The 15,556-nt window shown below is 46.5% G+C and overlaps 1 protein-coding gene across 9 annotated transcripts in view; it reads left to right on the top strand.

Annotated features, from left to right (window-relative positions):
* The window catches only part of Rgs6 (regulator of G protein signaling 6), a 608,576-nt gene that overhangs the window by 496,215 nt on the left and 96,805 nt on the right, over nt 1-15,556 (top strand). For all 9 annotated transcript variants that reach the window (XM_046440972.2, XM_046440971.2, XM_046440977.2 and 6 more), the window contains one exon: nt 12,233-12,283. In XM_046440972.2, coding sequence (XP_046296928.1) covers nt 12,233-12,283 — 51 coding nt within the window. The remainder of the gene's footprint in view (nt 1-12,232; nt 12,284-15,556) is intronic.

Here is a 15,556-nt window from a genome sequence, read left to right as displayed (position 1 = left end):
GGGTGAGCCTGCGTCCCTCTCGTTCTCCGCTGCAGCACGAAGAACGATAGAACTTGACAAATGTTTTATTGAATGAATAAATGAGGAAAGAAAGCAGAAGTCTCCTGAGCCTCAGTTTCCATGGGTGTAAAATGGGAACATCTTTTGAGGTCTTAGGCACAGGGTCACATTGACATGAGACATGATGCATGTGGAAGCCTTTAGGGGCCTCAGTCTCCTCATAAGGTGTCAATCTGCAGTAACAAGGACACCAGGGGAAAGCCTTGCTGAGTAGCAAGACCTTGAGCAACACTTCAGGGATTGGCCTGTATAATGAATGCCTTCTCTCCTGCATGTCTCTGCTGGATTCTCTCCATTCGACCCTCCAGAGGATCTCCCCATCTTTCTACCTGATGGGTGATGCGGGCAGATCACAGGGTAGGAGAGGAAAGTCACACTCTTTATTTCCTGGTTGGCCTTGGTCTGAAGGCTATGGCCACCATCCCCTGCTGAGCCTATATCCCCGGGTTCCCACAGCTGCTCCCTCTGGCTGCCCACTGGGCCTAACGTTACAGACCCCTCCAGCTCTGGCTCCCCCGCCCTCAGCCCACCCAGGCCTCGCCCACAGCCCCCTCCACTCTCGCTAACCTGGCATTTAGCCAGCATCACCTGAGGCTGCTTTCCGGGACACCTGCACCTGCCCGTGGTGAACTCCGCGGGCTTCCTCTCTTTCTTCCTTCCCAGCCTTCTACCGCTCAGCTCCAAGACCGTCCCTTAGCCACAGAGGACCAAAATCTCATAGAAGCTTGAAAGAGGAGACATGCTTGGCATCTGGAATGGCTGCCTCTCCTCCCCTCCCGGCTGGGTTCAGACCCTCTTTTCTTCTCTGCGTTTCTGCAGGCGGGCGGCACGGGTCACTGGGAGCAGCTGCATGCAGAGGGCTGAGCATGTGAGTGATGTCAAGCTGTGACCTGTGCTTCTAGCTTCCCAGCAGAAAAAAGAAAAAGAAAGAAAGAGAGAGAGAGAGAGAAGGGGGGGGAGAAAGAAAGAAAGAAAACAGTTCTTTCCTCAAACTTTGTTCTTAGCCTAAATGGCTTTCTGTCATTTTTCCGGATTTCAAGGGTGGGGACATACTACAGAAGCAATTAGGTGAGGTGTGTGAGCATGAGTGTGTGTGTGTGTGTGTGTGCACGTGCATGTGTGTGACTTGGGCGTGGGTGTGCATGTGTGTGCATGAGCATCTGCATTACTAAGAGATGGGCAGTCACTGTGCACAGATGTTAAGGGGACAGGGGAGGAGGCTGTCCCCCAGGGAGGTGGGTGGGCTGGAGTGAGGGGGTGAAGAGGAGGAAACTGGACCCCTTGCTTCCCTCCCCTCCCCTCAGCTGCCCTTGCTCTCCCTGTGGGAAGCCTGTTACTGTCTGAGAATCTGACCTGCAGAAAGCATAGGCGGCCCACATGGAGGACTGACTTGTAGCTTCTAGAAGCTTCCTTGGTCTCAGAGGATGGCTTCACTTTTCTCTCAAGTCCTGAAAAGCCAGGCCTTGATCCCTACCTCATTGCCCAAAGAAGAAATAAAATCAGAGCTCATAGAAGGAAGGAGAGGACCAGGGAAGGTAGGTAGTCTGACCTGGTAGGAAGGGAACCAGGATTTACATCTAGGCCACTTGCTTCCTGGCCACTCCTGTGGGAGATGGGGGCTATGGGCTGGGCTGGGCTGGGCTGGGCTGGAGACAGACAGATCTTGAGGTTCTGATATTTTGCCTCAAGAACTAAAAATGATCAGGGAGTGGACACTATGCATATGGAGAAGACCTTTAACTGGCTTTGAAAGGGTGGGTTCATGTATTTGAATGGAACAGAGAAGCTTGAAAGAACCAAGCTGGACCACTCTTAGAATCTCCAGGTCTAGAGACTTGCAACCCAGGCCTGGATCATAAATTGAAATCTCTACCCAGGAGATCAGCTCTAAGACAGAGTCCAGTCTGGGCATTTTGAGGGGTATGTATCAGTAGTAGGTGGAAAAGGAAGGAGGGCCTTCTGGTTGGGATCTTAAATGTCCTCCCCCGTGTGGCACATCAGGAGATGGGGCCTAGGGGAGGAAGTCAGTTCATTGGGAGTGTGCCTTTGATGGGGCTATTGGGACACCAGCCCTTCCTCTCTCTCTCTTTGCTTTCTGGCTGCCATGAAGTGAGCAGCTTTGCTCCATCCTGCACTCCCAACATGATGTGCTGCCTCACCACAGGCCCCAAAACAATGGCGCCTACTGACACCTCTGAAACCATGAACCAACACTAACTTTATAAGTTGCTTACCTCAGGTACTTTCTCATAGCAATGGAAAGCTGACTAACATGGGAAGTGGGGGTTTGTCAGTGCCAGGGACCACACTAAAAGTCTATCTGCATCTCATTAGAACCCTCCTATGACAGAATCTGAGGCGGATACCACAATTGGCCCCATTCTGCAGATGAGTAAACCAGGGCTCAGAGTGCAGCATCAGTACAATCCTTGCCTAAGAACCCATCTGTACACAATTGTGCCTGGAACAGGACTTGCTGCACACCATGAAGGACACACGGCTCTACTTCCCAGGTTGTAGCAGACTGCAGTGCGCTTTGCAGACTCTCAGCCTTGGGGTGTGCAGTGGGGGTGTGCCCTGTCACGTTGCTCCAGAAGTGTGGCTGGGGGCAGGTCAGATTCCTACGGAGAGATTGCAGTCCACAGCCCAAGGTCTAAGAGGTAGCTTGTGGCCCTCTTTCCCTGCTTCCCTCAAGACAGCCTCAGCTGTGCCCCCCCCCTTTAATTGAAATATAAAATGTTCAAAAACCTCTTTTCAGATTGCACAGGTGAGGTGACCATTAGACACCACTGCAAGGCAGCGGCACCCCCAGCCCCCAGGTCCCTCCAGTCGTCCCTCTCAGGAGCCTTTAGAACATTCATGATGCTTTCTGATGGGGACGCCCGGCATCCACTCCCTTGTCTCCCAAAGCAGCTCTGCTTATTTGTTTTTCATTTCTGCCTTTTAGTAGGAGGCAGTCATCAGTGGCCAGCCACCCTCAGGGAGCGGGAGGTCCGCCCACAGTGGCAGCCAGCCTCCATTCCCCTGCGCCAAGGCCTAATCAATGCAGCCAGAGCCAGCCTTGCCTTTAATAAGCAGATCTTGCAGCTAAATCCTGCTCTCTGCCTCGCCCTGGATACTTTTGATTGACAAAACTAATCTCTCCTCCACCCCCACCTCTGCCGCTGCCCGCATCCTCTTGCAAATCATGTACTCAGCTGCTGACAATTAGATATAAGACTTGGGATTCAGCGCGGGAGGGTTATGAGGTGATGAATCAATCGTGGGGGCTTGGGTGAGATAACAAACCGGGGGGCCCATCTCAGGCACCTCCCTGCAGCCCTCAGAGCCTCCTGCTTGATTTATGAGTTGGTAATAACCTCGCCTGGTCTCCTGCCCCTATTATTTTTCATAATGCACAGGGAAGCTTTAAATTTCAGAGAATGGGGAGGCTCAGAGGCTGAACGGGGGAGGTAACGCTGGGGGAGCCCTGCCCAGAGTTTCCCCGCAGCCAATTGTCTTTTCTGCTTGCGAGCAGTGGGTCACCAAGGGGTGCAGCTGTCACATGCTTATAGAGGCCAGCAAGCCGGTTTGCTGGACTCCAGGGAGGTGGCCCTGGCAGACCCTGGTTTAGCACTGCATGTGGCGGAGGCCTGGGTATCACTAGATCCAAAATCATAATCAGTGTGTCTGAATGTCATTCCTCCAATCTGTTCAAAACCAAGACAGAGTGGCTCAGAGGCCTTCCTGATAGGGGGAAAGCACACACTGGACCCAAGTCAGAAGAAGACAGCACCAACCTGCAGTCTAGAAGCCAATAGAGTAGAGGGAACAGGCCAGGTGGTAGGAGTGGGCTGTCTTCCAGCCCAGAAGTGGAGTTGAAGACAGTGTTTGTTAAGCAAAAAGAAGACTTGGAATTGCCACCTAAGATTTTCTAAGTATTAATTTGTTGAGAATTCTTTTTTTTTTGCATTATTTTTTTCTTAATCTTTTATTCTAATTTGTTATATATGACAGCGGAATGCATTACAATTCTTATTACACATATAGAGCACACTTTTTTATATCTCTGGTTGGACACAAAGTACAGTCACACCATTCGTGTCTTCATACAGGTACTTAGGGTGATGATGTCCATCTCATTCCACTGTCTTTTCTACCCCCATGTTCCCACCCTCCTCCTCCCACCCCTTTGCCCTATCTAGAATTTGTGTTGAGACTTCTTTTTTGAGAAAAGATGTGATTTTACTAAAAAAAAAAAAAAAAGGAATTTTCACCTGAAGCAGTGTTTGTAAAATGCCCATTGAGACCTGGCATTGGTTCATTATGTTTTCCTCCACATTTTTTTATTGGAGCGTTATGGTCGTACATGATGATGGAATCTGTTGTTACATATTCATACACGCACAAAACATCACAGTGCAATTTGGCCAGTGTCACTCCCCGGCCCTTCCCTTCTCTCTCCCTGCCTCCCACTCCCTGGTTGGTGTTGGTATATAATGAAGTTTTTCATGGGTCACAAAAATTGAGAAAAAAAGATTTTAATGGAGTGAATATGAGTGAATATGTGTGATATGATATATATTAATACAACTATTGATGAATACACTCTTATTAAACCCCAACTCGGCAACAGGTGGTCGTTCCATGCCAGACATAGTACAGTGTGACTGAGTCCCGCCCCTCAGAGCTGTTATTCAGTGGGGGTTTGGGTTAAATTGTCCCATGCCCCCAAAATTCATAAGCTGAAGTCCTATTCCTCAGAACCCCAGAATGTGACCTTATTTGGAATTACAGTCCTAGCAGATATAATTAGTTAAGCTGAAGTCATTAGGGTAGGCCTTAATCCAGTGTGACTGGTGTCCTTATAAAAAGGGGAAATTTGGACAATGAGACATGTGTGCTGGAGGAAAGCCATTTGAACATGGAGGTGGAAATTGGGGCAGCGCATCTCCAGGCCCAGAGCACCACATTGTGCCAGGCGACCGTCAGCGGCTGGGCCAGGGGCGCGGACCCATCACAGTGGTCCTCAGAGGCACTGTGCCAGCACGTTGGTCTTGGACGTCCAGCCTCCAGAACTATGAGAAAGCAAATTTCCATAGTCTCAGCCACTCAGTTTGTGGCACTTGTTTTGGCAGTCCTGGCAGAGTACCACAGACAAGGGGACAGACACTACTCTACTGTGAAGGAGGAGGCAGGGGCATTGCCCTGCAGGGGAATGGGGCATGGTGCATTCTGGGAATGGAAGGACCATCCCAGGGGCTTCAAGAGGAGAAGGGGTTGGGAAGCAGGATGGAGGGATGGACAGGGACCAGCACACTCAAAACAGGAAAGATGGCGACTCCATTACGTTCACTGAACCACACTGTGGCCAGGGCGCCTCCTTCACTTTCCTCCCACCCTGACTTTCCAGGAAATATATGCGAGGAGCAGCAAGGTCAAGGGCCCACACAGGGGTCCCAGTCATTCTACGAGGCCTCACCACTCTCCCAATGACTACTGTCCTATGATTACTTTCTTTTTTCCCCTCTCTGTCCAAGAAGCTGGGTATCCACAGACCTTTCTTAAAAGCATCAGAAGATATTTTGAGACTCTCCCAGGACTTAAATGAAGAAGTAGCCAAGGTGACACAGGAATTCCACTCACTCCCAGCCACGCAAATGACCGGATTAGACTAGGGGCTTCAATGAGGTCCCGAAACTCGGACTCTGCCCGTAGCTAATGTGTATTAGTGCCCACTGCGGGCGAGACACTGTGCTAAATCCACGCATGAAGCAGTTCATGTGACCCTACAGCCCCCGCGGCAGGTCCCATTATTACTCTCCTCTTTTTCCTAAAAACAAAATGAAGGTGCTGAGCCGATAGAATACCTTCGAATTTATGGGCCATTGCAGCAAGATCATGAGCCAGGCTTTGTGAAGAGGGTTTTATGGACATAAACTTGTTTTATCCTGCAGGTAGGTGTAGGTATTTCCTACAGTTGACCTAAGAAGAAATGGAGATTGGAGTGCATGTTGGTGGAGGGACCTTCTCAGAGTCCCCAGTTTATAAGTGACATACTCCAAGTGGCACTCAGGTCTGCTCAGCTTAATCATCACTGTGCATCATTGTTTCATGTGCCTATAAATGAGCATTAAATTTGTCACAACTTTCCTTTGGAACAACTCCAGCCCATTGACCAAGCGATACTACTCAAGAATCACACCACTATTTCTTCCGCCTCTCTTTCTTCCTTCCTGCCAGCTTTCATTAATACCCAGTCTCCAAATCTCAGTTCCACATTCCTCTTCAATTAAGCTTTCTTTGCGAGCTGACTGTTGTAATTTTTATTGTTTATTTTTAACTAAGTCATGAAAGAACACCAAAACTAATACAGACTGCCCTACTTAGAATATCCTCCCATTCATTCACACAATGAAGATGATAATAATCTATTTACAGCATGAAATTGTTATGGTAGGATTATTCCTGGAATACAGAAAGTACTCGATAAATTATTAATTCAATAGCTAGTAAGAGTGGTAATTTTTTTGGGGGGGTGGGTACTGGTGATTGAACCCAGGGCCCTCAACAACTGAGCCACACCCCCAGCCCTATTTTGTATTTTATTTAGAGACAGGGCCTCACTGAGTTGCTTAGTGCCTTGTTTTTGCTGAGGCTGGCTTTGAACTCAGGATCCTCCTGTCTTTACCTCCTGAGCAGCTGGGATTACAGGCATGTGCCACCGCGCCCAGCGGTCGTGGTCATTATTATCACCACTAAATTAATGTCTCTGCATCAGAAAATAATTTGATACAGAATATCAGTTTTATGAATATTTTTCTCACATACCACTTGGAAAGTCATTAGGAAATAAGGAAGGTGGAATGGTAAAAATGAAAATAATATTTGGCATGAAAAGGCCCACTGGATTCCAACCCTGGCTCTAAAATGTAATTGCATGTCTCAGCCTAATTTTTAAGATGGTTATGATAATGATCATATTTAACATAATTATTGTCATAGTTTACGTAATTACAGGATATGTGATAACAAGGTCGAGGGCCCAGGAATGGTCACCAACCCCTCTTCACAAACACTGGCACCGTGTGATTGATGAGTGGCATGAAGCTGTCCTCTCTGCAAAGAGGAACTGCAGACGCCTTCCCAAGTGTGTGAAAATCCCAAGGCAGACGTGGTCATGACCTTGACTGAGGAGTAGGATGAGCTCTCTCCCTGCAGAAGCCTTCATATCTTTCCTTGGGCTCCAGAAACATTTTGCTCAAGGGAAATGGGAAGGGTGGATAATTAGCTTATCAGTTGCTCCAGCTGTCAGTATTATGATATATAAAATCTACCAGGTAACTTGAAATTTGCAGATGATAGCAATCAGTCTTTTGTCGGCTTTGCATAATTTGATTTGGGCTCATATGGATCCACTACTTTGGGAAGAATAGGGAAGTTTCACACTAGGATCTCCTTGGGTTCCGACTAATGAGTATCCTCATCAAATGCCAAGTCTTTGAAGAAGCTTAAAACACCTGGAGGCAAAATCCAGAATTTTATAATAAGCTCCCCCCACCAAAATGAGAAACAGAAGCCCCTAAAATATTAGAAGATCTTGCCAGCTTATTCAAATCTGGTTTTATTGATCTAGAGGAAATACAGTGTGAAAACTCAGCAGGAGGAGATCACAACGTGTTACTCTACCCAAGTAAACAAGTAAACACAAGGGATGGGTGCGGGTTGTTACCTGTGGTCCAGGACAGTGGGCGAGCAGCACCAGGGTCTACAGAAGTCCACTCAGAGCTTCCAGGGGCAGCAGGTGGCCAGAGAGAGGGACCAGCTCAAAGCCCATGTCCAGCATCACCACTGAGCCTCTCTCTTCTCACCCTTGGAGATCCTCATTCCCCTCTGCCCTTTCCCCAGAAAGCAGAAAGTACCCAGGACCTGAGTGCGGGATGGGGGAGTGGGGGGCTCAAAGTTCCCATACCCTCTCCAATTCTCTCTACTATTTATAATAAAAAGCATTTTTGTCAGTATAACAGAGCATATAAATGCTCTATAAACTTCAAGTAATACAGAAATTTTTAAAAACTAGATATTTCCCATAATGTGATGCCTCACGCTGCCCAAGATACCCTAACTTAACAATTTAAAGACACTTCCAGACTTTTCTTCATTTCTGTGTATATTCATACATGCATAATTAATAGAATATAAATGGAATGCCGGGCACGGTGGTGCCCGCCTGTAATGTCAGTGGCTCGGGCTGAGAAGGATGATCACGAGTTCAAAGCCAGCCTCAGCGAAGGCAAGGCGCTAAGCAACTCAGTGAGATCCTGTCTCTAAATAAACTATAAAATGGGGCTGGAGATGTGGCTCAGTGGCCCAGTGCCTGAGTTCAATCCCTGGTACACCCCCTTCCCCAAAAAAAGAATATAAATGGAAATATTTTTCTGTTGTAAAAAATGTAATTTTACAACATATTATGTTCTTAACATGCTTTCGTATTTAATATAGTAGGTGTTCAATAAAAATTTATTACATAAATGAGCCATAATTTACTGATTCAACCCCCTGTTGGAGGACTTTTAGGTTGTTTACAGCCATTCAGTAAACATGACTATATATAAAAGATAGGGTTGAGGAGCTGGGGTTTTGGCTCAGCGGTAGAACACTTGCCTAGCATGTGTTGAGGCACTGGGTTCGATTCTCAGTGCCACATATAAATAAAATAAAGGTCCATCAACAACTAAAAAAAAAAATTTAGAAGATATGGTTGAAATACAACAGGTACAGAAACCAATGCCTAGCTGCATTAGTAATTACATGTGTAAATATACTAATAAAACACAGGTGCTGTGGAGAAGTAGCTTGCGTGCCCTCTGGTGTATTTCATGGAGATCCCAGGAATAAGTTAATAAATTAGCCTCAAAAAAGACAACTTTCAGACAAGTGTTTGCGGACTTGGGAATAAGGGGTAGCTCTCCCACGTCGCACAATATAACACATTGTTAAGTGTTATATTGTCTTTAAGAGCTCAGCACGGCAGCTGAGCTAAGATAAGACCCAAAATCCAACAGTCCTGATGAAGGGCAACAACTCATTTTAGATAGAACAGGAAAGAAAATCTGCTTCAAGTTCTTTTTAGGAGAGGAAGGGAGGAACCATTGGGGGTTGGTGTGGGGTGAGGGAAGGAGAGAACAGGAAATGCAAAATGCTGTTTCCTCCTGGTTACTTGGACTGCTCTTGTCGGATTCCATGGTGTTGGGTGGCAGGGCTTTTAAAAGACATAATATTATGACACATTGACTTCCTTTACTGGTTCCTGGGCCTCAACACACAATGGTTCCTTCCTGCCACAAGCCTGAGGCTTGGCCACTCCTGGATCAGTCCCAGGGAGCCTGAAACAGCCCACAGCAGGAAAGCAAGGGTGCCACGTCCCTGGGCATGGCCATCACGTTTGCCACAAGTCTACCCAACAGTGTCCACGGAGTGTAGGGGGCAGCAGTGAGGTTAGTGACATTGCAGGTTGAGCACGGTGGCTCACGACAGCCCTGGGGCGCAGCTCAGCCCTTGCCTGGGCCTGAGGACAGTCACACCAAGCCCCGGATGAGACTGACTATCATGGTGGCTGTGCCAGGGACAGGACACCCCACTCCGTGGCCCCCACAATGACAGGGGAAAGAGGAAAGGGGCTTTTTTGTCTTTTCCTTATTCTAAAAAAAAAGGGGGGCTTCAATGGGACCCTGTAGGTCTGGGAACACAGTCTGGGCGCTGGTGGACAGAGAGGACAATAGGCCAGGGACCCGTGCATAATGCCAGGAGGTAGAAACCCAGACCGCGGTGCCGGAGACTGGGGTTGGGGCAGCGGGGGAGCGGATGCGATAGCAAGGAAGGAGTTTCACTGTGAATGAATACTAATTAGTGACATGGATATTAATGATGACAGTAATTAACAGGGGAAAGGAAGGGCTGTCATTGTCCCAGGGTGAGTAATCAATCTTGGCAGGTGATAAATAATGGTTCGGCAAGCTCAGCAGAAAGATAATCCGCTGGCCCCAGGGAGAGCCGGAGTGATGCTGGCAACCTCGCGGTTTCCAGGCAACCCACAAAAAAGAACTATTTTTCTTTTGAGGAAAAAAAAAAAAAACAGGTTAGAGCCTCACCCCGACCTCCAACTTGGGATTACAGTCCTTCTTTGATTTCTGCTTTGTTCTTCATTTCCTAGGACAAATGTTGAACTTGTGTAATTTGGAGGAAATGAACGTGCACGCACGCATGCGTGTACACACACCCACCCACCCACACACACACACACACACACACACACTCTTTGTGTCAAAATGCAAATGAATCGGCGTGTTTCTGGTCCAAGGGTTAGCTTATAGATGCCATCCGGGAGCAGGGGTGGGGAGAAGCTTAGAAGTCCCTCTTTTGAGGTTGAAATGCAGGGACATTGAAAGGACTGGTCAGGGGAGGCTGGACCTGGGGAGAGCCCAGGAAGAGTGGGGTGGACCCTGGCAGCTCTACAGAGCAGTTAGGCCACCTTCCTCAGAGCCAGAGAGAGAAACAGAGGTCCAGATGCTGGAGCTTGCACGGTCTCACTTCTGGCCACCAGTCAAATCTCAGAGAAATTTGATTTCTGGGAAAAGGGAAATGCTTGGTAAGCCCCTCTGCTGGGTCTCCAGTGGGCCAGCAGGGAGTCTGACCCAGCAGAGCGACTGGCAGACCCTGTCCCTCGCACCAAGGCCCCCGACCCTAGCAGGACTCAGATAGCTGCTGTTTCCATTAAGCATTCCATGCTGAGGTGACAAAGCCATCTTCGGTGGTCCTCTCACTGTAAAGTGAGATCTTTGAGTGACAAATCGTTATGGGACCTTCCAGAAAATCTTCCACTCTCCTGCGCTGTGTTTCTCTTAGAATGTGGGTTCTAAGTGTACGTCTCCAAAGGCAGGCAAAGAAAGGGACATATTCAAAGGACCGTGGCCAAAATGGCGAGGAGCTCCAGGTCAGGCAAGGCCGCCCCTGCCCTCAGGGATCCAGGCAGGTTCCCCCTGGAGAGAGACCTTGGGGGTTCCCCAGGACAGTCCAACATCCCAGTGACTGGTCTCACTCAGTGATCAGGTCTGGGGTCAGGTTTGATTTTCTCTCATTGGAGAGTAAAACTAAGGCCAAAGCAGGGAAGGGAGAGAGGGGGCAACTTTCCATTCAGAGAAATCAAGGACCCCTTGCCTGGAACAGGCTGGTTAGTGGGGAATTTGTGAGTTCCCAGGTGCTAGGTTTTTTCCCAAATGCAGGTTGCAGCACCTGTTATCCCAGGTGTTGTGTACGTGTACAGGGTGAAAGAGCAGACAAGTAAGTCCCTGCTGACTCGGGATTTTATATTTGTTAAGATAACACTAGATGCTAAAGCAGATTAAACCTCCAAATTCCAGGGGCTTAACCCAGTGAAGTTTAATTCTAGATCAAGTAAGAGCCTCAAATGAGCATTAATTTTCATGGTTGGAACCAGAGCTCCTTCCATATTGTGGCTCCGCCTCCCTCAGGTTCTCAGGTGCTCTCCATCCAGTGGTGGGCCAAGGGAAGTGGGTGGAGGGGTGGAGGGCTACCTATTTCTATGGTCTAGGTCTGGAAGCTGCAAGTGTCATTTTTATTCACATTCCTTTGGTACAACTTGATCCACACCCAGCTTCAGGGGAGTCTGGAAATACAGTCCCGCTCAGGCCCAGTGGTATAAGGAAGAGGTTTTGGTGAACACATGGAAATTTCCGCCACAGACCCCCCGGGGCACATGATTCAAGATGGGCCCATGCCAAAAGAGATGAGAGAGTTTTACAACTCTCTGAGGTCACCTGTGTCAAGCAACCCTTGTCAGTAAAGGTAGGAAGCTGAAGAGTCCTCAGAAAGTGCTCTGGGGACCCACATGATGAAGTCACCCTCCCATCTTTATTCCCAGGAAGCCTTCTGTAATTTCTCCCTAGAAATGTGGATATAACCTGAGTCATCCAAAGTGAAATTTTTTGGAAACGAAAGTAACTGAAAATGTACCAGTGGAAGAAAAGGGTTGAGTAAGGATGGAAAATATTCAATATAATCCGCATCTTAGGTTGGCTGATTAAAATTAGGATTCTCTCAGGTACACACGTTTCTTCTGTCACAGGCTTAAACACCCATGAGGTCTTCAGTGGAAACTGCTTTGTCGTTGCAGGTACTGACGTTGTGCAGTGGCTCATGAAGAACCTTTCCATCGAGGACCCAGGTACTTGACCCTTGACCCCTGTTACCAGCAAACTGGGATCTCTCCTGCTTACCAATGTGAATTGCTAGATGTGAAATCACTCTATTTACAAATAAAATTAATATATTTTCTCCACTGAATATCTATCTTCAAATTTAAATCACCCTTTGAGGAAATGAGCAACTATTTAGAATGCCAAAGAGCTCGATACATTAGCGTGTGAAATGAGATGAATTCTCTGTTAGCTGCAGCAATTAAAGATAAGTTGTAGCACTGTCACTTAACAGCCTTCTAGAGCCAGCTCTTAAAATTAGATTGCCTGATCCACAATTAAGATGTTTAATTATTTGCTAAGACGCCTTCTGGTTTTTTTTGTTTTTGTTTTTGTTTTTGTTTTTGCTTCTTGCAAGAAGTGAAGGAATGGTAGTTTTTTTTGTTGTTGTTGTTTTGTTTTGTTTTTTTAATTCTAATTGTGCATTTCAATGAGGAGAACCCTGCCAAAACAACAACAAAACCCTGGCTAATAAGACAGTTTCCAAATCTGTCCTCTCCCCACCCAGGAAAGAAGCAGGAAAATTAACTTTCAAAGCCTAATTAGGAAATGGGAGGACGACTCCAGAAAAATGAAAGTTCTACATAAGTAGAGCTGATTATCCACATGCTATTAGTTAATAATTTTTGAATTGATCCTACACTCCCTTGGTCTTGCTTAACCGGGTATTCTTGATGCCCAAAGGTCATGCTTATGAAGTTCCACTGATGTGAATCCAGGCTGATGTTCTTGATGGACACTGGCACTGATTGGAATTATTTGCCCCAGTTTAAGTGGCCCTCAATCACCATGCTTTCTGAGGGCTTTGTGTCCCCCCCCCAGTGCCCACCCCCGGTGTCTGACCTTCAGATGTGGTTCCTTGATGGGATCAGGATGTCATCTCTGACATTCTTGCATTTTAACCTGACAGTCCTAATCTGCTGTTGACTATGAAACAATTTATCTTCAGTTCAGTTAAATATGGTTGCTGGAAATCTGAGTGCCAGGAAAGTGGGTCATTTGTGGAAGTGACCCTAGGCCTCTCACTATTGTTCAGTGTCCGCTTACAACTAGCAAAAATCCTTAATTCTGGTCAAGTTCTTAATGCACCAGAGAAAAATTATAAATGCTAGTTCTTTTAAAGGGTAGAACCCACCTATGTGCTTCTCCTCTGCAGCCTGGACATCCAATTATCCATTCATGAAACTGGACAGGATAAGCAGCCATCAGCAACCACCAGTTTGGTTACATTTATTTGACATCAGTGGTTCTTTTGATGATGGTGGTCTTTTCAAAGAGCACTGGTTTTATGTTGTTGTTCTTTTGGTTTTGTTTGTGTTGTTGTTGTTTGGTAAAAGTAGTTGTTTACTTAACTTATAAATCAAAGGAGACTTTAGAACAAATGAAGATTTGAATAAATCTTAACTCTGGTAGGACTTCATTTTTTTTTAAGCAATTAAAAATACAGTAAAATCATGGGCTGGGGTTGTGGCTCCGTGGCCGAGCACTTGCCTAGCATGTGTGAGGCACTGGGTTTGATCCTCAGCACCACATAAAAATAAATAAATAAAATAAATATTTCCAACTACAACTAAAGAAAAATAATTTTTTTAAAAAAAAGTAGTGAAATCGGCAGAAAACAAATAGTCTTTAAAACAAAAACACTTTGGTTTTTTAATTTGTTCTTTTTAGACATATATGACAGTTCACATATTATACATACATGGAGTATAACTTCCCATTCTTGTGGTTGTGCATGATGTGTAGGTAAACTGGTCATATATTCATATATGAAAGTTAGTCCAGTTCATTCCACTGTCTTTCCTATTCCCATTCCCTCTCCCTTCCCTTCATTCCCCTTTGTCTAATCTAATGAACTCCTATTCTTCCCTCCCCACCCCCTTATTCTGAGTTAGGATCTGCATATTGGAGAGAACATTCAGCCTTTGATTTTGGGGGGGATTGGGTTATTTCACTTAGCATGACAGCCTCCAGTTCCATCCATTTACCAGCAAATGCCATAGTTTCATTCTTCTTTATGGCTGAGTAATATTTCATTGTGTATATGGACCACATTTTCTATACCCAGTCACCTATTGAAGGGCACCTAGTTTGGTCCATGGCTTCGCTATTGGAGCACTGGTTTCTTTACTCTTCTGAAATAATCGTTGTATTTTTGATACATATTTTACTGTTTCTTATTATTGTTATTTTGAGAACCCTATCCCGGGTAGTAGAGGTGAGAATGCTCTGGGCCTCATGAGGAGTCTCTGTGCTGGGCCTGTCTGTGAAGGTCTGTGAGACTCCAGTGCCCAGGGGACCTGGTTTGGGCTTCTGAGCGGCTCGGGATGGGCCAGCTGGGTACAGAAGGGGGCAGACGAGGTGAAGCAGCACCTGGGGAGCGAGGCGTGTCCAACACCTGCCTGCGGCTCCTCCGTTTCTTCTCTTTTGCCAAATTTCTGAGTAAAAACCTTTTTTCAAAGATTAAGCATAAGCTCCAATACGGGTGGCATGAAGGCCACCTTCTTCCTGTATCGTTTTCTTTCATCCCTGGGAAAGGAGCAGCTGCAGCTGAGGAGGAAGCGTCCCTTCTTGCTGGACCCATTATTCTTGAAGCACACAGTGGGCCTTCCATTTCGGCAAGTCTGTGTCCACAGACTCCACCAACCTGGTGGAAAACAGTCAAGGGGAAGGAAACAGCACCTGTACTAAACCCGCACAGACTTCACTTTTTGCCATTATTCCCTAAACGACACAGACTGACAACTAGTAGCATACCGTGGACATTATATTTGGCATTATCAGTAATCTAGAGATGATTTAAAGTATAGGGAGAATGCGCAGAGGTTATACACAGATATTATGCCCTTTCATACAAGAGACTTGAGCACCCACAGCTTTTGTATCTGCTGGAGTCCTGGAACGAATCCCCCACTGTTACCCACAGTTACCGAGGGGCAGCTGTTTAGAACTTAAAAAGCAAACTGGTCATCCCAAGAAGTAAGACTCCATGCATTCCGAACCCACCAGTTTTAAGTGTACACGTCTCCCAAAGGGGAGTAGATGATTCTCAATAAGTAGAGCATCTGGATCAGATTCAACCTCTTGAAGAGTTCACAGGTAAAGCCAAAACAAATCACTTTTAAAAATCCAGAGCTTATGAAATTAATAATTGCTAAGAGACTCCCTCAGCATGTCAGTCATTTCCATGTCCAGATATTGCTTTTTAACCAATGAAAGTACTCTGAGGTTTGTAGACACTT

The sequence above is a fragment of the Marmota monax genome, unplaced genomic scaffold, assembly GCF_021218885.2.
Source record: "Marmota monax isolate L192 unplaced genomic scaffold, Marmota_monax_Labrador192_F-V1.1 WCK01_AAM20220418_F8-fsc00017, whole genome shotgun sequence".
Classification (NCBI taxonomy): domain Eukaryota; kingdom Metazoa; phylum Chordata; class Mammalia; order Rodentia; family Sciuridae; genus Marmota; species Marmota monax.
Note: the sequence above shows the minus strand (reverse complement) of the source record. Positions and strands in the feature narration are given on the sequence as shown.